At 43.1% G+C, this 26,374-nt stretch overlaps 1 protein-coding gene across 2 annotated transcripts in view; it reads right to left on the bottom strand.

Annotated features, from left to right (window-relative positions):
- Positions 1-7,090: 7,090 nt before the first annotated feature.
- Spats2l (spermatogenesis associated serine rich 2 like) overlaps positions 7,091-26,374 on the bottom strand; it is a 61,552-nt gene continuing 42,268 nt past the window's right edge. For both annotated transcript variants that reach the window (XM_035439228.1, XM_035439229.1), the window contains 4 exons: positions 14,574-14,683; positions 12,075-12,177; positions 9,368-9,588; positions 7,091-7,901 (listed from right to left, as the gene is read on the bottom strand). In XM_035439228.1, coding sequence (XP_035295119.1) covers positions 7,506-7,901; positions 9,368-9,588; positions 12,075-12,177; positions 14,574-14,683 — 830 coding nt within the window. In that variant the 3' untranslated portion in view covers positions 7,091-7,505. The remainder of the gene's footprint in view (positions 7,902-9,367; positions 9,589-12,074; positions 12,178-14,573; positions 14,684-26,374) is intronic.

Here is a 26,374-nt window from a genome sequence, read left to right as displayed (position 1 = left end):
TGAGCATTTTCCAGGGCAGCAGGATTGGGAGCTAGATGGAACGGGGACAGAGCCTCCACATGTGAAACCCCTGGCTTCAGAGTGGGCATGTGGGTGGCTGCAGCTCAGTTGGCAGTGTGTTTTCTTAGCATGAACCAAGTCCTTGTTTTGATTCCTAGCTCCTTATAAACCAGGTCTGGTGGCACACACCTCCAACCCCAGCACAGGAGGTGCCCACAGGAAGGAGAGAACTTTAAGATCATGGCCCAGCAAGGTGGCTCGACTGTGAAAGGCACCTGACAACCTGAGTTTGATCTCAGAACCCATGTGGTGGAAAGAGAATCCACTCCCTCAAATTGTCCTCAGTGGGGACTCATGCCTTTAATCCCAGTACTCAGGCAGCTGGATCTGTGAGTTTGAGACCAGCACTGGTTTATAGAGTTGGTTTCAGGGCAGCCAGGGCTACACAGAGAAACCCTGTCTTGAAAAAAACAAACAAAAGCAAAACAAAGCAAAAGTTTAAAAAAATTGTCTTCACCATGCTCTACAGCTGCTTCTAAGAGTCACTGTCTGAGAGGGCACTCAGGAAAAGCAAAGACAGGACCTGAAATGGTCTCCTGCTTGAGAATGATGACGATGAGGAGGATGATATGATGATGATGATGATGATGGTGATGATGATGATGATGATGAGGATGATGATGAGGGGTACAGGGGGTGATTTGTGACACTGCAAGGTTTCTACTGTCTGGAGAATAAAGAATGTGCTAAGGATCAGTTGCCATTAGTAATCACTGTCCTAGTGATAGGACTAGTGAAGTCATTCACAGTAATTCAGAGATACCTATCTCCAAGTGCTGGAGTGGGTGGGACGAGTGCTTCCTAGCCTTTGCCTGTCTTCCTTTTCACCTTGGATCCTACTGCCTCCTTAGCAAGTGCAAACATTGGAGTCTATGCACTCAACCTGTGTCTGTGGTTAAATGTGGTGCAATTACCCATCTATGCCTCAGTTTCTAAAGAAGGGACTGACTGCCTTGAAGGCATAGTTAGCTTTACCTGAGAAATCATTCACCAAAACTTTTTGATGTAGTATTTTGAATATATGCAAAGGCCTGTGGTAGGAAATCGTCCCATAAAAGCTAACACTATGAATGGGAGGTTATCTTATAGAAGACCGTGTTACACCTTCAGCTTCTTTGAATAGGCTTACTCCACATTGGTCCTGATGTTGGATAAATACTACTTGGAAAGTATGAACATGATGAGGGAAGGAGCTTCTACTCCAGCAAATGAGGTACATTTGTGTTGTAAGTTCACTAGGACCCTTTTGATTATGGTGAAAACTGTCCCTCCTCTTCTGTGGAAACTTTCCCATGAAAACTGTCGGTGAGTTGCCATTTCCCAAGTCAGTGAACAGTGGACGGGTGATGCATTGTGGAGTCTGCATTAGTGCCCAGGATTTCAAGCCTGTAGTTCAGCCAAGAAAAGAAGCATCACGAATAGCTAACAGGAAAAAATATTGGTTTCCAGCTGTTTCCAGAATTACATATTTGAAGAAGGTGGTTGGTGGTGCAGCCTCGAAAGAGCCATTTTCACTTTCACTCCTGTCAGCCTCATGAAATACACATGGTTTCATTGTTACAGAGGAGCTAATTTTTCTTTTTTCACATGTGTGTTGCTGAAGACAGCCTATACACATTTCATATTTGCTAGCTAGATGGTTTCTGATGTTGGCTGTGGCTAAGACAAATAGAATTTTACAGTAACTGTCAGTCAGGGTTCTGCCCTACTTGTTTATTTAACAGATTTTTATTTTATAAGGTTCCTTTTTAGACTTTATGCTGGCTTCTTCCACCCCAAAGCCCTCATTATTTTAGTAAAATTCTGCTGAGCTCCGGGTATGAATTTGGGGGGCCTGGAGCTTAGAAAAGGAACTGTTTCACAAGCAAAGGGCTTGCCACAGAAAGAAAAATACAATAGTTGTTCAAGTTGGGAAAAGGCAAAAACCACTTCTTTCTGTCAAGGTTTCTTAAAAACTCAGACATTTCTAGCTCAATTACAGATCTTTCAAGTACTTGCCACCTAATTTCTTTACTTGGAAGACTTGGGAACTCAGTTTGAGTGTTGACACCATGGACAACTTAAGGACATCAGAAACCCACATTCAGCCCAGGGATGTTGGTCAGCAGGTAAGTGAGTTGGAGCCAGTAGAGAATGTAGTCAACTAGCATCAAGGTACCCTGTGGTCTCCTGTCATCTAGATGGTCTCCCATCTGCTCTGTAGTCTCTCATCTGCTGGGTGGTCTCTTGTCTGCTGTGTGGTCTCCTGTCATCTGGGTGGTCTCCCATCTGCTGGGTGGTCTCTTTCTCCATCCCCTAGTATCTATCCTCTTTCTTTCTTTCGCTGGAACAGAGTAGCAGAGACTCAATAATGAATAATTAATTCTCTTTATAGTTCTGGAAGCTGGGAAGTTGAAGATTAAGAAGCCCACATGCCTTTTCTGCTCCATCACATGTTAGAAGCAGAAGGGTGTAGGGGATGAGAAAACAAGACTGAGTTGACAGCCTTTAGGCCTTTTGTATTGGTATCGGTCCATTCATGAGTATGGAGCTCTTGCAAACTAAATACTTCTCTTTAGTCCTTGCCTCTCAGTACTGTTGCATTTGGGATTAATGCATGATTTGGCAGGGGTGGGGTATACACAGCAATACCACCTCTAGGTCCAGCATAGTAATCTAGGGACATTGTTGACATTTTGGACCAGATATCTCTTGGTCATTGGGATTGCACTCTGCACTGGAGGGTGTCTGATGGTACCTGGTCAGCAATCAGATATATCCAAATGCCTTCTGCAGGTGGTGGGGGCCACTTGCCCCAGTTGAGAACCATTACTGTTTCTGGGTGACTCAACTCCTTATCAGGGAGTATGGAAAGAGTAGACAACACTGGAGTTGGCAATAGCAGGCAGGGGTGGGACTAAGAGGGAGGACACCAACAAAGAATTAAAAAATGCCAATGAAGAAATTTATCCTTTGAGTTCCCAATTACATTCCTGGTTTTAGTGTGATGTTAGAAATACATGTTCTTTAAGACAGGGTCTCATGTAACTCCAGCTGGTCCCAAGCTTGCTAGGCAGCTGAGGATGACTTTGAATTCCTGGTCCTCTTGCTTCTACCTTCCAAATGCTAAGATGATTGCAGGTATGTGCCATCATGCCATGCTTACCCTTAGAAACATTTTGTTTATTTCTGACCAAGCACTTAGCTAATAAAAACTAAGATATAGTGACCCAGCAGTCATTACTGCTTTATAACTGTAGTTGCCATGCAATCAGTTGCTTCATGCTCCTGCTGCATGCTCATGCCACCCTAGTCATGATGCTCTGTACCCTCAGATCATGTTGCTGGTCACAGTAACAGAGAAGCAACTAACACATAAAATGGGTACCAAGACATGGTGCTGTTGCTGCAATACACCTGACTGTGATTTGCAGGCCTTTGGGCCTTGTATGTAGTATAGAAGAAACAGAAGCATTTAGAGCTGTAGGCTAGTGGAGCTCAAGCATGTCATAAATCTAATTCAAAGTTGAGTATCTCAGCTTAAAATAGAATACTTTATTTTTTTTTTGACAAGAAGTATTTTTAACAGTTTTCTGTAGTTCTTTGGTCACCATTGCAGTTGTGGTTCTGAATTTTTTTGTGTGCCAAAATTTGCTACACACGTTCCCCCCCCCACATAAATAGATTTGATTTCGAACTGTGTTCTATGGAAGGGTGTGGAATTTCTCCTGTGAAATTTGAACCTAGTGGAAGCACATAGAGTTCTTCTAGGCTTTGGAAAGAGACAGTCTTCAGAGAAAGGGGCTTCTGGAAATGAATCCTGAAGAACGTGTAAGAAGCTTGTGTGACAAGCTGAGAGGCGCACACTGTGTGACAAGCTGTGATCAGCTGAGAGGCGCACTGTGCGTTGGCAGAACAGATTCAGACCCACGCTTTCTGCCCATGGGGCTGCAGCCATGAGATTAAACACTGGTTTTGTCTGATCAGCCTTCATGGATGGGAACTGAATCTCAGATATTATGAATAGATAGAAGTCTTTTTTAGGACTTACAAAACTATGAAAAGCAAGAGAATGAAAAACAACCTATAATGTCTTGTAAGTATAGTATTAAAATTGTGTTTCAAATTCTTAGCTAAATGACCCTATGGGGCTTCACACCTCTTCACACTTGTTTTTTTCCAAACATTACAACAACTAAGATGTTCAATAGTTTCAGAAAAATTCAACTATATTAGTTGGTTAGTGAATGGTCATTGTTTCTTTTGTTATTTTATAAGGTTGAGAGATGTTGGAGCGTTCAGCTCGCTCTCTCTCTCTCTCTCTCTCTCTCTCTCTCTCTCTCTCTCTCTCTCTCTCTCTCTCACGTACCAGTACCTTTGCTTCCTGGGGCAATTTGGAGTCGTGGTCCTCCTGTGCCTGAATTTTAGGGATTTACTCTGAATGGGGGAGAAAAAAGCCCATTACATTATTTCACAAGCCGTCACTAGAATGTTTGCCAAGAAGCAAGCATTTACTCTTGCTCGACACACGAGGGCACCACAACCAGCCAGCAATGCAGGCAATGTGTAAAGGGTAGGAAGGACAATGGTGCCTCAAGTGCAGTGAGGAGTCCCAACAGCTTCTGTATAGCTAGGGACCAGCCTGGCCTCCTTGTCCTCATTGCAATCGGGTCTAGGAAACTTTGGGTTCTGTTTCTTATGATTAAATAAAGATCGAGGCTGAAACCTAGGCTTTTAGAAAAATCAGAAGTCTCTAGTCTGTTACTTTAACAAAAACTTTTAGCTGATAACTTTTCCCATGAACCTTATTTGATGATGCCCCTCTAAGAATGTTTAATTCGAATCCCCGTGTCTGAGGTGAACAGAATGTCTGTAACCTGGGCTTTCAACTGGGAGTTGTACTGCTAGTTTCTCTCCCTAAACCAAGCCTTTCCTGAGGGTGAATTTCTTCATGGTTAAACACACTGCAAGGGTGGCATTCTCATGGACACAGAGTGGGGATGTGCAGTTTCTCCAGTAAAGTGTAAATTTGGAATGTAATTGGGCAGCCAACAGGGAGTCTGGATTTCAGAGTCTGGATGCAAGATCTACATGGTGCAATGTAGGTGAGTTTTGAAGCTATGCAGTCATTATGAGTATTAAACGGTTCTGACCCCTATCAGAGAGTATTAAAGAGAAGGTTCTACTTTGACTTCTGTACATGAAGTAGAGAAATCAGTGTTTGCAGTTCTTGGCCTTTTAAAAGGTGTTCAGCACTCTTTATTGAGAATGGCAGAACTGGGCTGGATGATGACTCAGTTGGGAAAGTGTTTGCCATTCCAGCATGAAGACCTGGCTTTGGTACCAATAACCCACATAAAAACCTGGGCATGCATTGGAAATCCTAGTGCTGGGGAGGCAGCCCTAGGTGGATCCAGGGACTCACTGTCTAACACACACACACACACACACACACACACACACACACACACACACACACACACAATGTAAAAAGTGAAAAATGCAAGAATATGACCCAGATCCACAGGATTAAACAAATGGTTCTACCAGAGGTAAAGAAATATGATCCAGTATTTATTTCAAAGACCTGACATTGGCCTAAAATGGCTAATTAACACTTTAAAATGCAAATTTGAAAATGCTCAAATGCCAGAGTCTAAGGCAAAAAAATCTAGAGGAAAAAAATGTAATCAGGTCTGAACACTTTTTAGCATTCTTCTGTTTCTTTCCAGTGTTTGCTATGTACTCAGGAATGTGTCTAGCTTTCTTAACTCCAGGGCTACTTGAGGGAGTGGAGCAAGAGTAAGAGTGGCTGGATCAGAGTCTGAAAGCAGGGCACATCTATCACCTGGCATGTCCATTTCCTTTCCCTTTGTAAGAATTATCTGCCTACATCCTTACAGCTGTCACATTTCAAATGACATTTTTCAGGGGCTGGGCAAAATCTTGCTACACAAAACTTGTGTAAAATCCTTCTGATTTATAAGTTATAAATTCAGGGCCTCAGATGGAGTAAACAGAGACTGTGGTTGCAAGCATTCATCTTTCTTATTTGAACCAGTTCCTCTTCCTTCCTTCCTGGAATGTGACTTGACATTTTGAATTCCTATTAAATCTCTGGGTACACTCAGAGACCTCACGAAGCTCTGGAGAGAGCAAACATCCTCCGGTACTTGGCAAAAGAAGAAGCAGATGCTTGTGTGGCTTGAAGGCTCAGCTGTTCAGGGGAAGAGAACCAGTGAACCTGGGCTGCCAGAAAAACAAAACAAAACAAAACAAAAAAAAAAAAAACCAAGGAGGAGTTGAAAGGGTGTATTTGCACTTGACAGTAGTCAGCAAGGGAAGTCATACAGTCAAAAGATAGGGGAATTGGGGCTCTTTGACTTTGGGGGTACTCTATGTCCATTTTCCTTTTCTGAGGTCACATTAGCTCTACAAAGCCAATGTTTCTGGGAAAGCCCTACTTCAGTGTCAGGGATGGGCTCTGATTAGTTTATGCTAACTAATATGCTAACTAGTTTGTTCTATTATCTAGTTCTCCCCATGGATGACTTACAGTCAGGTCTATAAGTAATAAATGCCAAAGTTTTGTTGTTCTGACAAGACACTTGTTCCACACAGAAGCTATTGATATCATTCTGAATATAGTGTCAGAATATGGAGGACAGAATTCAGAATTAAGAGAAAGGACTAGGAATCATGATCAAATTGGACCTAAGGCATGTTTTATTTAATTCTGGACTTTGGCTAATGAACCAATCATCGCTGTAAATTTTGTTACATACATGGTTTCCAACTACCATGCGGCATCCAAGGTGACTGGGCATATAGCATGTATCTGTGTTTCCTAAGAATTTCTTTTATAGAGCTTGGCACCAAACTTGGGGTCTTTAATTTTGTCCCAAAAGTGCTACAAAGAACATTCAACATCGAAGAAAGAAACAAGACAGGTGTTAAATGCAGCATATTTTAATTTGTTTCAAATAAAGCAATATATGTTTATATATATATTTATATATATATATATTTCAGAAAAACACCAGATGTTAAATTCTACAAAAGCACATGTGTCTTCAGCAGATCACGTTTGTCTGATCAAGAACTTCTTGTTTCAACATTACCTCTCTAAAGACAACCAATGGATTGACATCACAGCTACAACATAGGTTGCTAACAGAGCCTCTCATCTTCAGCCACATCTTGATTTTCCTAACAACGAGTAAATACTGCCTGGCTAAAATGATGCAAAGTCTTGATGAGGAGAAGCGACAACAGATCAAGCAAAGCCATGGGAGTTATGAAGCAAGCTAGAGTAGAGTATTAGAATTAGTAAAAATGAGTGAGAGAGAATGACACAAACATACAGGGTTTGTATATTCTGATTGACTCTCTTTTGGCAGCGAATTGGGTCAGCACCTTGGGCAGGGAACCAAAACCAGGCAAAACCTGCTCTTTTCTTTCCCGGCTCAGGCCACCAATGTCACAGCTGGGACTGAGAGAACTGTGGCCTCTGTGGAAACTTCTATTCTTGTGGGGCAAAGATTGCACTGTGAAACCCTACCAACATTGCCCCGGAAAGGCCTCGCCTCTGAGTTGTCTGCAGCGTGCTGCCTTCGACGGGGCTTTTCAGAATGTGTTGGGGCCTCTGGGGCCTTTGTCCCCAAGGAGGCCTCTTGATTTTTGGCACCACCTTTGTTTTTGGGACGGAAACCGTTGTGTGGCTGTCTCCTGTGTTCATGCCGGTTATTGTTCTTCACCATGGGATCAGCTTCGTTACCACCGCCCTGTGACTTGGCTGGACCATTCAGCCTATTGTGATACTGGGGATTAAATCTTCGTCTTTGGCTAGAAGGTCCATTATGCTAAAAAGAGAAATGAAGGAAGTGTTTGAAGCCAACAAACCACAGAAGACACCAGTAGGCATCAGACAAATCTACTCCCTAAATAACAGACATAAAGGTTTTCAAACTATAGTAGAAAAAGACAACATGCAAATAGGCCAAGTCGATATACTTCTCAATCTAGCACCACAGTCCTTTGAATGGAACTGGAAGAAAATTACTCATCTTCAAAGAGATTAGGAAGAGGAATGAGAGGAGGGGGAGAGGGAATGCTGATTTTGGGTGGATGTCTCCTTGGTCTCCCTGACCCCTCACTCTGCAGGAAGGACAATGCTGTGGGCCTCCTAACAGCTACTCTGAAACACAGGGACCTCCCAGCCTGCCCCTCACTGTTTTGCTTAGATATATAAGAGCACTGCCACTTAAATTAACAATCAGCTAAATGCTAAAGTCACTGAGCTGAAAAGGAATCTACATGATAGCAATGGATTTGGCTTTCTTTGTTTTTAAAGAAACTGAGAAAGGGAAAGTCACAGGTTAAACTTTAGGCTTAGTTTCCTCATGGTGTTTGATAATGAGCATGAGGCAAATGCAGTGGAGACACATTAAGCCAGTGCATTGATACAGTGTTCTCTATCAAACCACTACTTTAAAGGCCGTGCAGTCACAGAAATGCCTGGCAGTGTCAGCAGTGGGAACCCCTAAAGGCATCTGCTAGCAAGCCCGTGGTTTGAAATACAGAAAAAGAAAGTTGCAGAGATCATGAAAGCTATCTTTGCAGTGCACCCAACACCCATGTCACCGAATCCAATTTCTTGTTTGTTTTCTAACCATAGGCTACTAGCTCCCTCTCAGAAATGGAGGAGAGGTAGAAGACTGATCTTTGAAAAGATTTCTTTCTTGTTTTTGTTTTTCAAGACAGGGTTTCTCTGTGTAACAGTCTTGACTATACTGGAACTCACTTTGTAGACCAGGCTGGCCTCGAACTCACAGAGATCTGTCTGCCTCTACCTCCTGAGTGCTGGGATTAAAGGTGTGCACTAGCACTGCCTGGTGAAAAGTTGTAGTTTTAGAGGCTATGCAAGATAGGAATGAATAAAGTTGTTTTAAAAAAGTGTGTGCTTTACTGAAATTCCAAGACAAGGCAAGTTTGCCTAACTTTGATATATTACTGACTCTCCAAACCTAAGTAGGAACTTTCTCGTGGTGAATAAAAACAGTCACTTTTCCTCTCACTAATTGTTTCAGTGGTCTGTCTAGGAGTGGGTGACGCAGGCAAGAAGGGCAAGAGAGGACCTGTCTCCATTAGGTGAATGAGTTGACATGGTGGAGCACGCAAAGGCAAGAGCCTATGAAGTATGACCGGATGAGGCCAGGCAGTCCTCGCTCTTGGAACTGAAAGAGCCTGGTTTCCTTGCTGGCATCATGTACCAGTATTGGCAGAGGCCCTGCAGGCAGCACGGTGAGGCCCTCCTGGAGTGGCTTACCTGCTTGTTAGTAGGCATGGTCTGGTGACAAGCATCAGCGGTGTTGGGAAGACCGCCCACCATTTTTGGGTTTGCCACTTTCCCCTCAGAGGGCTTGTTGTGATTGGATGATTTTCGGGCAAAGTTCCCTTGTTTGCCAGCAGCAACTGCATGGGTGTTCAGCAGAGGCAGCAGGGAGGTGCAGGGAGTTCTTGAGGAATAGTTGTTCTTTGGATGTGTGACTGCAACAAAGAATGGTTTGGTGTCAGGGGCTGTGCCAAGAGCTCTGGCGCCCGAGGGGCCATTAGAAAGTGCTAGAAGAGGAAGAAATTGGCAGGAGCTTGTACAAACATGAAGGTCACTCTTTCAGACGTGAAAGGACACCATGGTGCTTAGAGACCACCACATTTCTCCTGTGAGGTACCATCCATGATGAGAGGCATTTGCAGGAACAAAGACATAGCTGAGTGACTTAAAGATTATTCTTTAGGTCAAGAACCACCATGGATAGGGAGATAATGACGGTGATGTCCCCTCTCTGGCTCATCCATAAATGAATTGGGCCTCCTAGATTCCCTATTACTCAGCCCATTTATACTGCACTTTTCAGGATCTGTACTATCCGGTGCTGCAGATTCATAAGGATGGAGAGGCTGACAGAGCCCTGCATTCTGAGAGCATGGGATGGGTGGAAATTATGTGTTAGAAATTTTGTTGCTCTGGGTCATGAGTATCCCTGACCATAGGGCAGGCCTGCCAGTCCTGTGCATCTTCTATACTCCACCAGGGCTACCCAAATCAGTCTTTAACTGCAGGTCTACATCATTCCCAGTGCTACGTGCATGGCAGGCTGATCAGGCAGCTCACTGTCAGGTGCACATTCAGGTCAGGCAGGTCTGCTCAATGCTTATTATTGCCAGTCCTGTTGTTTTTGAAAGTGGTGGTTTCAGGCAGGATGATTTCTATGTGATTATACTGAATCGAGGCCAGAGGGAATCAATTCCAGGATAAAGCCATGACTTCTCTCACAGCTCACTGGGATTCAACTGCCAGGCTGGACAGAAAGATCTTCTTCTGAATTTTAAAATTGTCACCAATTTTTAAAAGCAATTCTCTCTGTTCCCTTTGTTGGATCAGACTTAATCCCAGGGCTTGGCAAGAGGGTTAGGAATGGCTAGTAGGGCTCACAGAATGTCAGAAGTGAAAAGGACAGGGATATAGATGCAGCCCCTTCATATTGTAGGTAAGGTGTGACAAATGATTCTGGGCTGTCCAAACACAGCCAGGGGATTTTAGCAGCTCTCACGCTTACCAGATTCAGTTGCATGGGGTCATTATTTCCCATGTCTGCTTCTGGTTCAGGAGCTGTAGCAATGCTCCCTCCATGAAGGATTTTTGTGGGGTTTACTGTCACAAACACTTGAGGCTGGCTGTCTTTATATGGCCACTCGTAATTTGGGAAGGGATGATTTTTCTCACTAGATGGCACCTGGAGGAAAGCGAGTGAAGTGCCCCTTCCCTGTCCCTGTCCCCACCAGAGCTGGGTGACATGGATTCACTCAGGATTACAGTCTGATTTGTCATCTGATTCAAGGAGAACCTAGGATAGGCAGGTTCCTTCCCAGGTGTCAACCAAACTGCTTGTTTGGAGAAGAAGAGCCAGTTAAGGAGGCTCTGCTATAAACGAGGCAGCATATGAAGAAAAAACTAAAAAGCACAACAAACAAAAAACAAACAAACAAACAAAAACAGATGGCTGACATCTGCCAACAGGAAGCCCTCAGCATTGTTTTTTGGTACTCAATGGGAAGTTATTTAAACAACCCGAGGACTGGTCACATGAGTTATGGAAGTGACCAGCTAACCATACTGGCATGGAAAAATGTCTAGTATCTATTGCAACAAAAGTAAACTGTATTACTACACATGTATGTGGTGTGTAATAGGTAGACTGGATATACGAGAAAATATAAAGGTGACCTGAATGTTATGCCATATGCTAGTCAGCACAGTTTGGTAATTTTTAGACCAAGTTGATAAACTTTTTTATTTTGAGGAGAAAAAAAGAAATTTCAACGTAGAAAAACAAGTGCAGTCAAATCATAGTCAGTTTTCTGCTGACTATGAGGTTGTGGCTAGTTGCTGGTTCTTCTCTGTGACTGTCCTCAAAGCCACGTTAGCACTCATCACTCATCCCCACCTCCCCTTGTGTGTGGGCTGGAGGACACGAAAAAGCAGCAGCCAATTTTGCTGCACATTAGCCACTCTAATTAAGGCTTAATAGGGAACAAGACTAAACTAATGGCTGACGTGAAGTCTCTCATTATCTTCAGCTTCACTCAGCAGAGAACTCAGGCTCAACAGGAGGGGGGCGGCGCTCGGGACTCTCACGCCTGAGTACTCCGGCAGGCTGGAACAGCTTCTATAGAACCAGAGTAGCAGTGTGCTTGGCTGAGCTTAGGAAAAGTCTGTGAAGGTATAAACTAGCTGACATGCTCTGTTCAGCTTAATAAATCCTGGGGATTTGCCGACGGGCAGTGGCATTTGAAGAGTCTAAGTTCAAATCTTGACATTTCCAGTGACTTGTGTCATGACCTTAGATCATTAAAGCTCTGCAGACCTCAGGTTAGCCATGCTGGGGGACTGTCTACCTGACATTTCTGCCATCAACTCCAAACAGCACCAAGCTTACTCACACAGAATTATTTAGTAAGCATGCAAAACTCACTTTCCCCGCAGATCATGATTTGGGCTTTCAGCTGTTCGATGTCACAGGAGAAGCGGGCAGCTTTCCCCAGCTCTTCATCATATTTGCGCTCACTGACAAAGTGCTAGAGGAAAGAGAAGTAAAACAGGAGTCCCAAACCACAGCAGTCCCACCTGCACACCCTCTCACTCTGTTCTTCCTGTGCCCACAGATGGCCGACTTGAGGGGATCAGCACAGTCAGTGTGAGGTGCCACTAAGTGGGCCTTGGTTCTGCCCTCTGTGACTGTTCACCTTCTTCTGGGAATAAGTAGGAGTGCGATTCTCCCCTCTGTGGCTTAGACAGATGCACAATGAACAATCGGTGTCTGGGATGATCTACTCAACCTTTTAGCACCTTTCACCAGCACAGTTTTCTGAGTTGCATTCCAGCAGGGGCTGCCTAGCTTGGCTAAGGGCCTGGTATAGTATTAACTGTCAAAAAAAATATGCCAGCCTCCCTAGACACCTCTTCTCTATTTTAACAAGAAAGCAAGAAGACTAAAAAAAAAGTCTTTTGCATCCAGAAAAGCTTGTCTTCATGATGGAATCTCAAGTGCTGCTATAGGGAGTGGAAGAGATAAGTTTTTAATTCATTTAAATTTAACTTGAAATTAAGATCTAAGTGTAGATCCTACAGTGAGAAATACAGAAATAACCATGACTCAAACCCTCCTCCAGGATCAGGGAGTTTAACCACATGTGTGTGTGGGGGAATACCATTAAATTCAAGGATGAAAGTGGTTGGTGCTTTGGAGACAGAAGTGGAAGAAATTATCTCCCACTGAGTGACATGTGAAAAGAGAGAACATGGGAGCTGGGACATTTAAAAAAGTTAAACTGGACACTGAACGAACGCTCATGAAATAATCTCATTTTCACCTAATCGCATGATCATGAAGTCAGTATTCTTATTACCTCGATTTTACAGATGAGGGATCCAGGCTCTTAAGAACCTAAGACAATATGTAATTTATCCAAGTCACAGAAGTAGAAAATTTTGGAGCTATACTGTTTCACTCCAAAGCCTGTGCTGCCAACCATGTAATGAAAAGTGGAATTCCGATAGGCAGAAGTGAAACTTGGGAGAAAATGGATTTCAATTGACTAGGAAGCTGCAATCCCGCATTCCTCACTTGGTGGTCTGACAAGCTGGAACTTTCAGAGGAAATGGGCATTGCGGTATGGACTGAGACCTGCACTGTGCTGCATTCTTAGCGGGAGGGGATGGCACATGCTAAGGGAGGCTAAGGTCTGTTTTGGGAGTTTAACTTTGGACCTGGGGTGGAGAGGCTGGAAGGAGACAGTGGAGGCAGAAAGACTAGTTAGGAGGCACTTGCAATTGCCTGGGTAGGAAGAAACAAGGGCCAGAAGGAAGGTGAGAAGGGAAATACCTCCAGGCTCTTGACACCCAATCCCTTTCTCCCTGAGCCTTCTTCCCTGCCTAGCCAGGAGGGAGGGGATCAAATATCACCTGGCACTTGTGCTGTTGCCAATCAGCTTTCTTCTGTGATGGACAGACACTGATCTAAAGCCAGCAGCAGCTGTGTGCTGAAAGGTTTCTAGACACCGGGGAGAAGCTAGGCGTACATGTGTGCAGACACACTGTTTAACAACTGATGTAAAAGAAGAGAAGGCTCAACATCACCTTCCTACTTCGTTATAAGCATTTCTTGGCCCTGGTGACCACTTCCTCTTCTGGCAACTTTACCCAATGCTGTTTAGAAGATCCATCTCAGTGGGTCTATAAATCCAGGTGTCAATCCCCCTTTCTTGGCCAAAAAAGGCGTGGCCCAAGTAGAGAGCAGCCAGAGCTTTTCTTTAGTGGCTTGAGTCACAGTGTGGCTCAAGAGCTTATGACTCTTGGAGGGCATTCAATGCCGTGGTGCTCTGAACAGAGAATTATGGGATTATTATTATTTTCTTGTATTATCCACAAGCCACACTGGTTCCTAGTTGTAGGCCAATGTCTGCAGACGCACCTGGCTTTGGTGATTTGCACTAAATATTATTTCAAGTTCTGTTTCCGATTAGCCAGGATTAGTTCGGATTCCTTGCAGTGGAAGAAATCTAATAAATATACATTTGCAGATAGTAACCTTAACAAAAAAGAGAATTAAACTAGAGAAAAGAGAAAGGATGCTTTATAAAACACTGTTAGGGCATACTCACAGAAGTATGCACTTACACATACAGGCATAAATTACACCGTGAAAATCATAACCCAGATAACTTACGTTTAAATACACTTTAATGGGTTGGTCTTGACTAACTTATCCCCCTCCTTTGTAATAATATATTCCTTCAACCCGTATTCTACTTAAGGACAGTGCTTGAGTGTTTCTTCATCCTTCTGTAGTCTGAATTTCAACCCCGTGGAAGGGAGCCAGTCTATGGCGTCAGAGCAGCAGTCTACTGACAAAGCACACACAATGTGAATGGCACTCTGGCTCAGCATTCTGCTGGGGTTTGACAGAACTGACCTTAATTTCAGCCCGGAGTTCGGCCAGCTGCATCTCTGCCATTTGACTGGCTAGATCAGTCAGTCTCTTCAGTTCTTCTGCTTTCTTCTGACGGGCAGTCAGGATCTCCACTGCCAAATGGGAAGGGATGGCGTGTTAGGGACAGAGGTTTAAACATGCTAAATAGTCCAGTTTCTTGGAGTCCGTTCTCTCCCAACAGGCAGGTCGCTGTGCAGGACCACAACAATTGAGTCAGTTATCAAGGGAGGTTGGCTCTTTATGTTCATTACCAACAACACATTTCCTGGTGTCCTTATCTGCCAATCCCCTAACAAAATCCAGTTCCCCCAGTCACTGTCCACCTACACTGCTTTCTTTCATTCTCTACACTGGTATCTGAACTTTCTTAATTTGCAGTCTTCAATGTGTTGTTGAGAACTATCTCTGAAAAAAAGACATTAGAATGCTTTGGCATGAGATTACACAGACAGAAGCCCACTCGTCACACCCATTTTCCCGGATTGCTATGCCATTAAATTCTAATGGCATTAGACCCTAAATTTTAACACACAGAGACTGGGGTGGAGGTCAGTGGTAGAGCACTTATGTAGCACATAAAAGGCCCTGGACTTGATCTCTAGTCTGGAATATTTTAACACAAAGTCACTTGGGGTAGCTAGCTGTGAACCTGGAATATGACATCGAAGATTTACTATTAGCTTTTTATGAGTTGAAAATAATGCTTCTGAATTTGAAGTTCTGCAGACATATTTCTGTTTTACAAACAGAAAAGTTCCAGACTAGGGTATCTCATATCTTTGTTTGACGTGTCCCTGGCAGAAAAAATTTCGAGGGTGAGTCAAGCTGCTCTGAGCTGGATTTGTGTGTGTTCTTTATCACCTGCACCTGTAGAGGACAGCTGAGAAGTCTCTGGTACCTAACATTCTCATCTCTGTCACATGAACTCAATTTTTCAGATAGATGCAGAAGCCCAGGTTAACCTATGTGTGTTTCCCAAGAGAATATGGAGCACAAAAGCAATTAATAAGAAGTTTGAGCTATCACTACACAGGCTTCTGGCTTTCTATTTCATCATGTATGCATTTCCTTCCTTTCCCTTGGCAAATCATGTTGAGCCCTAAGAAAAACAGCCCATGTTAGAGCACACACATGCTGAATTGTTTTCCATCCTGGCTGCGCAAGGGTGAACTGCTCTATTGGACCACACTCACTAGTAGACAGAACCAAATGATTTATTTTCATGATTTTGATAGTTTTGAAGTATGATTTTATTGTTTATGTCAGCTGGCTTGGAATGTACAGTCCTCTTGCCTCAGCCACCACTGCTGGGAATTCAAGCCTGTGCCACCACACACAGCCAAGCAATGTGATTTCTGATTCTCAGAGGTCTTAATATATACAATATCAAACAAGTCAACTAAAAAAACAAAGCAATCAAGCAAATAAAAACAATCAGTCAAGGCTTAAGATTCCTGCACACTGAGATATGCACACAATCTGTCAAGGGTTAATATTCCTTGCACACTGAGATATGCACACAATCTGTCAAGGGTTAATATTCCTTGCACACTAAGAGATGCACACAATCAGTCAAGGGTTAAGATTCCTGCACACTGAAGCCATTCTTCAGAAAGATGCTATTTGTTTATATCAATATCAGTGTTGAGATGTCAATAAAACAACCTTCAGTGTAAGGCCCAATCATCTGCCAATTACACTAACCATCCTTTGGGTATTTATCTGGCTCCATCTGCCTAGCAGAGGGCTGGGCAGACTGACCTATACCTACTGGTCTCAGAATCTACCAAAACAAAACAAAACAAAAACCAAAAACCTGTGTCTGGATAATGTGAGTGACAAATTTGTACCTGAATGCTGACAGTGTCACACTGAATGTCTTAGGGTGTATAGTTGTACCAGAGACTGAAGAATAGCAGTCTGTTATTATTTTGGCCAGAGAACATGTTTGGTTAAGCTACACATTAGCTTTACAAGTTGAGTGTCCACATTTACAAAGTAGGAAATTCTATGTGAAAGAGATTTCTAGAAGCTCTCAAAACATTGGAAAGTTGGATAGGGACATGGCTCACTTGGTGGACTCTTCTTAGCATGCATAAGCCCCCAGTTCATCTCTATCCCCACATAACTAGGCATGGGGTTAGATACCTGTATTCCCACAACCTGGGAGCTAGAGGCAGAAGAATCAGAAGTTCAGGGTCATCCTTAGCTACACAGTAAGATGAGATTATCCTGGCATATATGAAGCCCTGTTTTTAAAAGATGGTAATTTCTAGCCATTCTTGCTCAGCATCCCAAGTGACAACTGTCTAAAAGCATGGTGCCCAGTGCATAGTTCCCCACATGCCCTTCTGATAGCATTAATGTTACCTGCCTATATACATCTCTCCAGTCACTCATGGGACTAGAATAAGACTGAATCATGTAGTTTTTTTGTGTCCACAGTACCTATACGTACAATATACCAATATCTATACTACTTAGTACCTATACATAGTATATAGGAGGAGCATGGATGCTGAGTTAGTTGAGTGGACGGGCCCATTAATTAAAAGGATACCAAAATAAAGGACTGAAGTTCCTGTCCCACTTAAGACTGTCTAGGTCTGGGGCTGGAAGGATGGCTTGTCTGGATGTGGTGGTTTCAATAGGAATGGCCTCCATAGACTCATGTGTTTCAATACTTGGTCCATAGGGAGTAGCACTATTAGGAGATGTAACTTTGTTGGAATAGGTGTGGCCTTGGAGGAAGTATGTATCTGTGGAGGTAGGCTTTGAGGTCTTATATGCTCAAGCTACACCCAGTGTGCCATAGTCACTTCTGCTGCCTGCGGTTCAAGATGTAGGACTCTCAGCTCCTCCAGCACCATGTCTGCCTGCATGCCATCATGCTCTCACCACGAGGATAATGGACTTAACTTCAGAACTGTAAGCTAGCCTCAATTAAATGATTTCCTTTATAAGAGTTGCCATGGCCATGGTGTCTCTTCACCACAATAGAAACCCTAACGGGGGACACTGGGTGAAGTGTGTGCTGTGCAAGCATGAGTATCTGAATTCAGATCCCTAGTCCCCATGTAAAGAGCTGGGCAAGGCTGTGCTTGTCAGTTATGTCAGGGCTAGCTAGGGGTGCGGGGAAGAACAGGAAAATCCATGGGGCTCCCTGGGCAGTGAGTCTAGCTAGTCAGTGAACCCCAGGTTCAGAGAAGAGATCTTGCACTAAAAAAATAGGATGGGGAGTGGAAGAGGAAGATATTTGATGCTGACCTCTCACCCCCACATGCATGCACACAAATGTGTATGCACACTCACACATGTGTCACACATATGAACTCCCCCCATACTGTCATAAAAAAGTTTTGGGACCAATAGCTTTGATTAGTTACTTACTTGTCATTATAATTCAACATATGGGTGGAACTAAAGTCTGCAAATGATTTTTGAGTAAAAATAGGAAATGCTATGCTTCTTGCAAAGTATGATAAAAAATATAAATTCTGAAGACAGTTTTGAAAGGCAGTGAGTAAAGGGGTGGGCAGCCCATAGTGACTGTGCAGCTAAGTGGATCCCACTTTTCTCAATGGATCATTTGTGGAACTGGTGACAATTAGAGGTCATTGTTCTTTTTGATTATGTAGAACTTGGGCATTCACTCGATACAGAAGATTTTGTAAAAATAGATATAAATGGGACCTAAAATGGGAATGCAGGTGCAAGATTACCAATAAGTTCTGGGTTTAAACTGATGCAAATCATGAAAATGAAGACTGTGTATCAGCAAGTGCTGGGGTGCATTTTTACATATAGTCTCATTAACATTTCAAAGCCTTTCGTTATGAAAAAGCCTGAGAAGTTCAGATCATAAAGCCCACGTTCTTTAGGGGCTCACATTTTCACCATCAGCACGTCAATCACAAAACAAAAAGCAACAACAAAACTAGATCAGATCTTAAGATCATTGATTTTGTAATTTAAAATAGAATAGTATGGATGTTTTGAAAGCACCATGCTTTCGGGAATCTGTAGAGGGAGACAGTTGCATGCAGCTTGCGTCCCCTCTACATGCAAGACTTAATATTATGTATGCAACTTTATAAGCAGAATCTGGCATGCTGAAATCCATTTTCTCAATAGGATTTGTAAATCCCTTCAGACTCTTAGAACACACTGGAAGCTTGGCTCATATTACTTGAACCATGGAAATCTTAAGGCATCTCCAATAATACTCAACTGTGGAAGGTGTGCTCAGAATCTTGGGGCCAGGTGTTGGAGTGCAAGTGTTTCTTCAAGCATAGAGACTCTCAGAAATCCTTCTTATTCCATAACAGTTCTTGAGAATTTGCTATTTTACTTCATAATATGCTCATGTTAATACAAAGTCATGCCTTCTTCCCACATCTCTAGTAAACCTGTCAAGAACATGTCTGTGTGACCTTCAGTTCCCTGGGGAGGCAGACAAAGTCTGAAAGCCTGGTGTTACACATGCTTATTTGTTCATCTGTAAAATATAATAATCCTGCACCCCCTGCAGGGTCACTGTGCTGCTAAACAGCAACATTTGCAAAGCTCTGATAGAGTATATACACAGAGCTAGTGTATTAGTAATGAAGTGAAATATATTCACCTAGAACATACTTTTATAATAATTACATTAGTGTTCACTAATATGAATGTTGCAGTCTATAGACACCACAGTGTTTATAATTGTGATGGCTAGTCTTGGTTATTAATGTGAACACATTTGGAATCAACTAAAACCTAATCAGCTGGGCGTATCTGTGCAGGACTGTCTTGACTGGGTCATTTGAGGTGGGAAAACCCCACCCTAAATCTGGGCCATACCTTCTGATGGCAGTCCACACAAACTGGAAGAAGGAAGTTTTTGCTTTCTTTCCTGCTTGCCTTTACTTTCGCTGGCAAGTTCATCTATTCTGCTTCTGAAACATCCCTTCACTGGTATTAGGATCTACTTCTTCAGGACCACACCATAAACCATGGAAGACGAGTGAAGACACTCAGCCTTGGGGACTGATGAACATTGGATTCTAGGCCAGAGGTTGTAGAAATAGTAGGGCCTCTATACATCAGCACGAAGTGGGGCACTGAGACCCTAATCTGGACTAAACAAAGGCACCCGAGGCTTTAAAAACATCTTTGACTTTGCTTCCAGTCCTAGCACTTCCAGATGTCTAAAAACCTTTCAGCTGTTTGTCTATGAAACAAAAAGGCATTATACAAGGGGTTTTAACCTAAACTTCGGGGCCCTGGAAAAGCCCTGTGACATATCTGTCCAAATGACTGCACCCTGTAATCACAAGATGGCCCACCTGTCTAAGAGCTGTGGCAATTATTTCTAGTCTAATGAAAACAAACACGTTAACTCTGGGTCAAGCTCTTATACTCATAGTACTCCATGCCATGGTGGCCCTCCTCCAAGGAACACCAGGACGCTGGCTTTCTAATGCTGATGTAACCCAGTACCAGGCCCTACTCCTGGCCCACCCTCGAGTCTAGTTTAAGAAACTCACCACCATCAATCCTGCTACCCTCTTGGCCAATGACAGGCCACAGATGCTCACCCATGACTGTCATGAGATGAAAGGTGAAACCAGGTACATGGGAGCTGCAGAATTTACTTTAACCAAAATGATTTGGGCCCAAGCTTGCTATCTGACCATAGAGAACAGAACTGTTCGCTCTGACCCAAGCTTTCAGATGGGGAAAAGGAAAGTCCACCACCACAAACATGGACAGCTGCTATGCTTTTACTACCAGGCATGTCCATGGTATGATCTACAGAGAAAGTGGGTTCTTCTCTTTCTTTCTTTCTTTCTTTCTTTCTTTCTTTCTTTCTTTCTTTCTTTCTTTCTTTCTCTTTCTTTCTTTCTTCCTTCCTTCCTTCCTTCCTTCCTTTCTTTCCTTCTTTCTTTCTTTTTCTTTCTTCTTTTTTTTTTCTGTTTTTTTTTTGAGACAGGGTTTCTCTGTGGCTTTGGAGGCTGTCCTGGAACTGGCTCTTGTAGGCCAGGCTGGTCTCAAACTCACAGAGATCCACTTGTCTTTGCCTCCTTATTGCTGGGATTAAAGGCGTGCTTACTGATTGGAAAAACAAAACAAAACAAGATCTTGGCCCTCCTAAGAGGCTTCCCCTGTCCACTGTTGCGCCGCTGACCTGGCTGTGTGACAAACAGCCCTAAGACTATTGATATTCTGATGACATACTATGACATACTATGCCTGAGACTCCATGGTAAAGAAGAAATGGACAGCTCAAACCCACAGGTTGACGGAATGACATAGGGAAGGACCACTCTCCCAGAAACAACTGGCACAACTCTGGCAAGTGACCTTCACCAGGGTCCCCCAAACTTTCTGAGTTGTTCAGAACAAGGTATGCTATACCCAGACTGGTCAGTTTTAGTGTGGGATGTCTTAGCCAGATGGCAGGTTTGTGCTCCAGTAAATCCCAAACAGAGAGCCCTTTCCCTGGAAGTGATCCAAATGGGAGGCCAACACCCTGGCAAACTCTGGGAAAACTGACTTCACCAAGATCTGGCGTCCCAGGGGAGGATATAAGTATTTGCTAGTTTTTATAAATACCTTTTCCACTGGGTAGATGTATTCCTCACCTAGACTAAAACTAAATTCAAATAGTAGCTTAATAAGCTCCTCCAGCTAGGTGGTGGCGGCACACTCCTTTAATCCCAGCACTTGGGAGGCAGAGGCAGGCAGATCTCTGTGAGTTTGGGAGTTTGAGGTCAGCCTGGTCTAGAGAGCTAGTTCCAGGACAGATAGGGCTATTACACAGAGAAACCTTGTCTCAAAAAACAAAAAAACAACAAAACAACAAAACAACAAAAAAAGCTCCTCAGGAACTGGTTCCCTGATTGACCTCCTCCTAGCAATGGAGTCCAACAATGGCCCAGCTTTCATAGCCAAAACCTCTCTGTTAATGGCTAAAGTTTTAGACATAGATTGAAAACTTAATTGCATGTACAGACCTTAGAGTTTGGGGCAGGTATAAAAAAATAAACAGTATGTAAACAAACAAAAGAACACCTCTAACAAAGCTCTCATGAGAGTCCAGCAAAGGATGGATAGACCTTTCTTTGCTCTGCTTTGGGCCTGCTGCACCGCATATAGGGAAGGATTTACCACTATGAGACTATGAAGTCTTCCTCATAAGAAGACCCTCCCCACTTAAAGAGACCAGGCTCAGAGACCAGCAGTTGACGGAACTCTCAACTTTCTTAAGTCACTACAGGCACTCCGGCCCTCCATAACAGCTAGTCATTGAACTCTTCAAGAGAGCCAGCTGACGTCAGAGTCCACCACCAGTTTCCCCTTGAGTCAGGTGATACTGTTTAGGTTAGGCAGGGAGTCAAATGGGCACTGAAACCAACTTGGAAAGAACACTACACAGGGATTCTCTCTACTCCTATGGCAGTGAAGGTGGCTGGCATTATACCATGGATCTACCACACCCAGGTCAAGAAAGCAGAAACCACAGATGCTGCTGCCAAATGGCCTGTCTCTGGACTATGGACCCATTAAAATGAAAGTTTTTATTGAAGAAGTCTGAAAATTCCATAAAAAAAACTCTGGCCTTTGGGAAACAGGGAAAACCTGGGGAATCAGAGTCTATGGTGTAGGAAGGGACTATGAGGATGGAGTTAATGATTCCCAGCCAGAAGTCAGTCAGAATGGCTGGTTATGCTTAGACACCTGGTCCCTAAGACAGGAACTAATCAGCCTGTCAGTTCATTAACTGACAAAACTCAGTGTGGTGGGGGCAGCCCAAATTAAAGACAAGAGGACTTTAAAGGGGCTAACACCTGCCCAGTATCCAAAACCTTTAGCCTAGGCACTTCCCCTTATTCTAATGCCTGCTATTCTGCCCTGTGGGCTAACTAATCTGGACAACAGCAATACTACCAGGCTCCCAAGCCTACCTGGTGGGCATGCACTCATGGTTTAACTAAACATGCTTCTTTTGATGCTTTCCAAACTAAGCAGATGGTTGACCAGAACCTAGAGGTAGTAAAAGTTTCTGTTTCTTATTTACAACAACAGTTAGATTTCCTTGCAGGCATGGCCAACAAAATTGGAGAGACTGAGACTTCTCATGCGATAAAGGAAGCTATGTTTGGCTTTGGGAGAAACTTTTGTTTCTATGCTAACTGTTCAGGAGTAATTAGACAAAATCTTGCCACGGTTGGGGAAAAACCTCAAAAGACAAAGACATAAATCAGATAATTGATATCTTGGTCCCCCTTGACTAACTACTCTGCTAACAGCACTGACTGGGACTCTAATTCTCATTCTGGTTGGACTAATGGTGGGGCCCTACATTTTAAACTATATGGCCAATTATGTATCAATTTAGTAAAATTAATGGTCCTTAGGACCAACCACACCTCTGTAGAGCAGGATGAGTTAGACACCTGGTCCCTAGCACAGGAATATGACTAACTGAGACCAATGGGGAATGCAACAGGGCCCCAGACCTTAGTACAACTGACTCTATGATGGAAGTACCATTTAGACTATAGAACTCAGCACATAGACAGTACTGCTTGCCAAAATGAAAACAAAGATCTAATCCATCACAGTCTAATGTTTTCTCTATTTATTCCCGCCTTATATTTTTTGAGACAATTTCCCTTCCTGAGCCCAGAACTCACTGATTCAGATTGACTGGCTGGCCCATGAGCTGTGGGGTCCCATCCATCATGTCTGCCTAGGATTATATATTCTCAGTGCTGGAATTACACCTGTGTACCCCATGCAGGGCATTTAACATGAGAGCTCAAACTCAGTCTTTATGTTTGTGCTTTACACACTGAGCCATCTACTAAGACCCTAGAAAGTTTTCCTTGTTTTTGTTATCTTAAGATTTTTATATAAGTACCGCATGCTAACCAATTGTGCAACTGGAGCTCTTATCCTGACATTTTCATTTGACTGATTGATTTATCTGTTGTGTGCATGTATCATGTGTAAGCATGTATACAGCACAGCATGTATGTGGAGGTCAGAGGATAACTTGCAGGTGGTTCTCTCTTTATTCTATGTGGGGTCCTGGGGATCAAACTAAGGCCCATAGGCTTGGCAATGAGTGCCACCGCATGCAGAAGCATCCTGCCCCTAGTCCCTTCACCCCTGAAAAAAATTTAACTAAAGATATTGACAGTTAGTTTTCAAAAATGAAAACTGTTTTATGGCCAAAGTATAGAGGAGGGAAATAAAGAAAGAATATGGTTTAATCTTTCGATTTTGTACAAATAAATATATTGGTAGTCAAATGAAAAGAGGATTGAGTTGAGAGGTTGCTGGGTTCAGACTGCCATTTAACTGACTCATAAGATAAAATCTGTGTGAGGATGAAGAGCTTAGAGTGACCAGGAAAAGCATTCTAAAGTAAATCCCAGGGGAGAAGTGTGGTTGTTGGGTCCCCAGAACACACCAGACTGGATTCAATAATGAGAAAGGCTCAGCCATCCACTGTGTTCTATCCGAGGAGTCTTTGCTGAAATTTCCAAACCATGAGCCTTGTCTTGTGTAAGACTGCCATCGTACAGATTGCCATTTTCACACATATTGCCGACTTACTTAGATTACTATGGTATATAAACTGCCATTTTACACAGGTTGCCGACTTACTTAGATTACCATGGTATATAGACTGCCATTGCACAGACTTTACCTTACACAGATCACCACACACATAGATTATCTTGTGCACAGACTTTACCTTACATAGATCACCACACACATAGATTATCTTGTGCACAGACTTTACCTTACACAGATCACCACACACACAGATTACCATGTGCACAGACTTTACCTTACACAGATCACCACACACACAGATTACCATGTGCACAGACTTTACCTTACACAGATCACCACACACACAGATTACCATGTGCACAGACTTTACCTTACACAGATCACCACACACACAGATTACCATGTGCACAGACTTTACCTTACACAGATCACCACACCACACAGATTACCATCTACCCTACTACCTACTGAGTCACTTATCACAATGGGAAGATATAGATATAGGCATACATAAAATAAAACCCAGGATGTTAATATTTTGTGTTAAATGTAGGAAAAATTTTACAGTGATCATGACAATATGAATGTGTCATTTATCTATTTATTTACTTAAAAATTGAGACAGTGTCTCTTGCTACGGACACAGGGCTGACCTCCCCAAACTCACAGAAACCCCCCCTCCCTGTCTCTGCCTCCCAACTGCTGGGATTAAAGGTGTGTGTTGCCACATCCAGCCTGTGTCCACTGTTCAAATAAATAATTTACTTTATCAGGCAATCTGTCTTTATAATTCTAAGTTAAAACATGGATTGATTTTTCTCTTACAGTCTGAAGTTGGCAGGCATTGGCATTTTTGACAGTTTGTAAACAGAACTGGAGTATTTTAAGGAAGTTTCACTTAGTACCTCTCTGTGTTTGAATTATTAATCCTACACAAGGTGCTTCAGAGCTTGGGGATGTTCTGCTTGTTTGGTTTACCAGTGTATCGTCAGGCTCCCAAAATGTGTGAAAAGAGACAGATGCATAGACACACACATATTCCCCATCACAAATATTTAGGCACCTCTAAGTGGCACAAATTTTGTTGTTTTGCTTTTCATTTGGTAAAAGTGTCTCAATTATTCTAGGTTGGCTCCAAATTCACTATTTTGATCTTCTTGCTTCTGCTTCATGCATCACCATGTCTGGTTTAGGTCATGTTGGGACCTAAGCCCAGGGCTTCAGGCATGCAAGGCAAGTGCTCTTTCAAATTGAGCTACATCTTTAGGCCAAACAGGAGCAATTTTTTTTCAAACAGGAGCAATTTAAGGGAAATTCAGAAGAGACACTATGGCCATGGCAATTCTTATAAGGAAAACATTTAATTGGGGTGGCTCACTTATAATTTCAGAGGTTCTCTTCATTATCGTGGAAGGGAGCATGGTGGCGTGCAGGCAGGTGTGGTGCTGGAGCTGAGATTGCTACATCTTGCAGGCAACAGGAAGTTGCCTGACAGTCACACTGAGGGAAGCTTGAGTCAAGGAGACCTCAAAGCCCACCCCCACAGTGACATACTTCCTCCAATGAGGCCATACCTCCTAATAATGCCACCCCCTTTGAGCCATTTTCTTTCAAACCATCAACATGAGTTAAAACGACTATGAATGACATAGTGAGATTGTAAGTTGCACAGACTTAAAGATGACTATCTTTAAATTTAATAGTGCTTCTCCAAAATCAACGCCAGGGCTGAGGAGGTGGCTCAGTCATCAAAGTGCCATACTGTGCAGTCTTGAGGACCTGAGTTCAATCCCCAGAACCCACAGTAATTTCGGCCCTAGGGAAGCAGAGGCAGGTGGATCTCTGGAACCCATTTGCTGTCTAGCCAAAATGATGAACTTCAGGTTCCTGACACCCTCTTTCTCAAAAAAATACTGTGAAATGTGGTAGAAAACACCTGAGGTTGGCATCTGGTCTTCACACACATGGGTGTACATGCACCCTACATGAAGGCACATACACATGTTCACACACCCACCCAAGCACACACTGTCTGCATCCACACAGATGTAATATTAAACTCATTGTCCCTTTAAATGAAATGAAGCTTAGTTTCTGTGTGTGCATGAAAATCCCCTTGGATTTAAAGAATTCAGCAGATACCTCTGACTTCCTCAGTGAGCATTCTGCACTGAGAGCTGTGAGGGATGAGCTGCAGCTCTGTTCTTCTG

This window comes from Cricetulus griseus, chromosome 2, assembly GCF_003668045.3.
Source record: "Cricetulus griseus strain 17A/GY chromosome 2, alternate assembly CriGri-PICRH-1.0, whole genome shotgun sequence".
NCBI classification, from domain to species: Eukaryota; Metazoa; Chordata; class Mammalia; order Rodentia; family Cricetidae; genus Cricetulus; species Cricetulus griseus.
The sequence above is the reverse complement of the archived record's forward strand: the minus strand, read 5'-3'. Positions and strand labels throughout refer to the sequence as shown.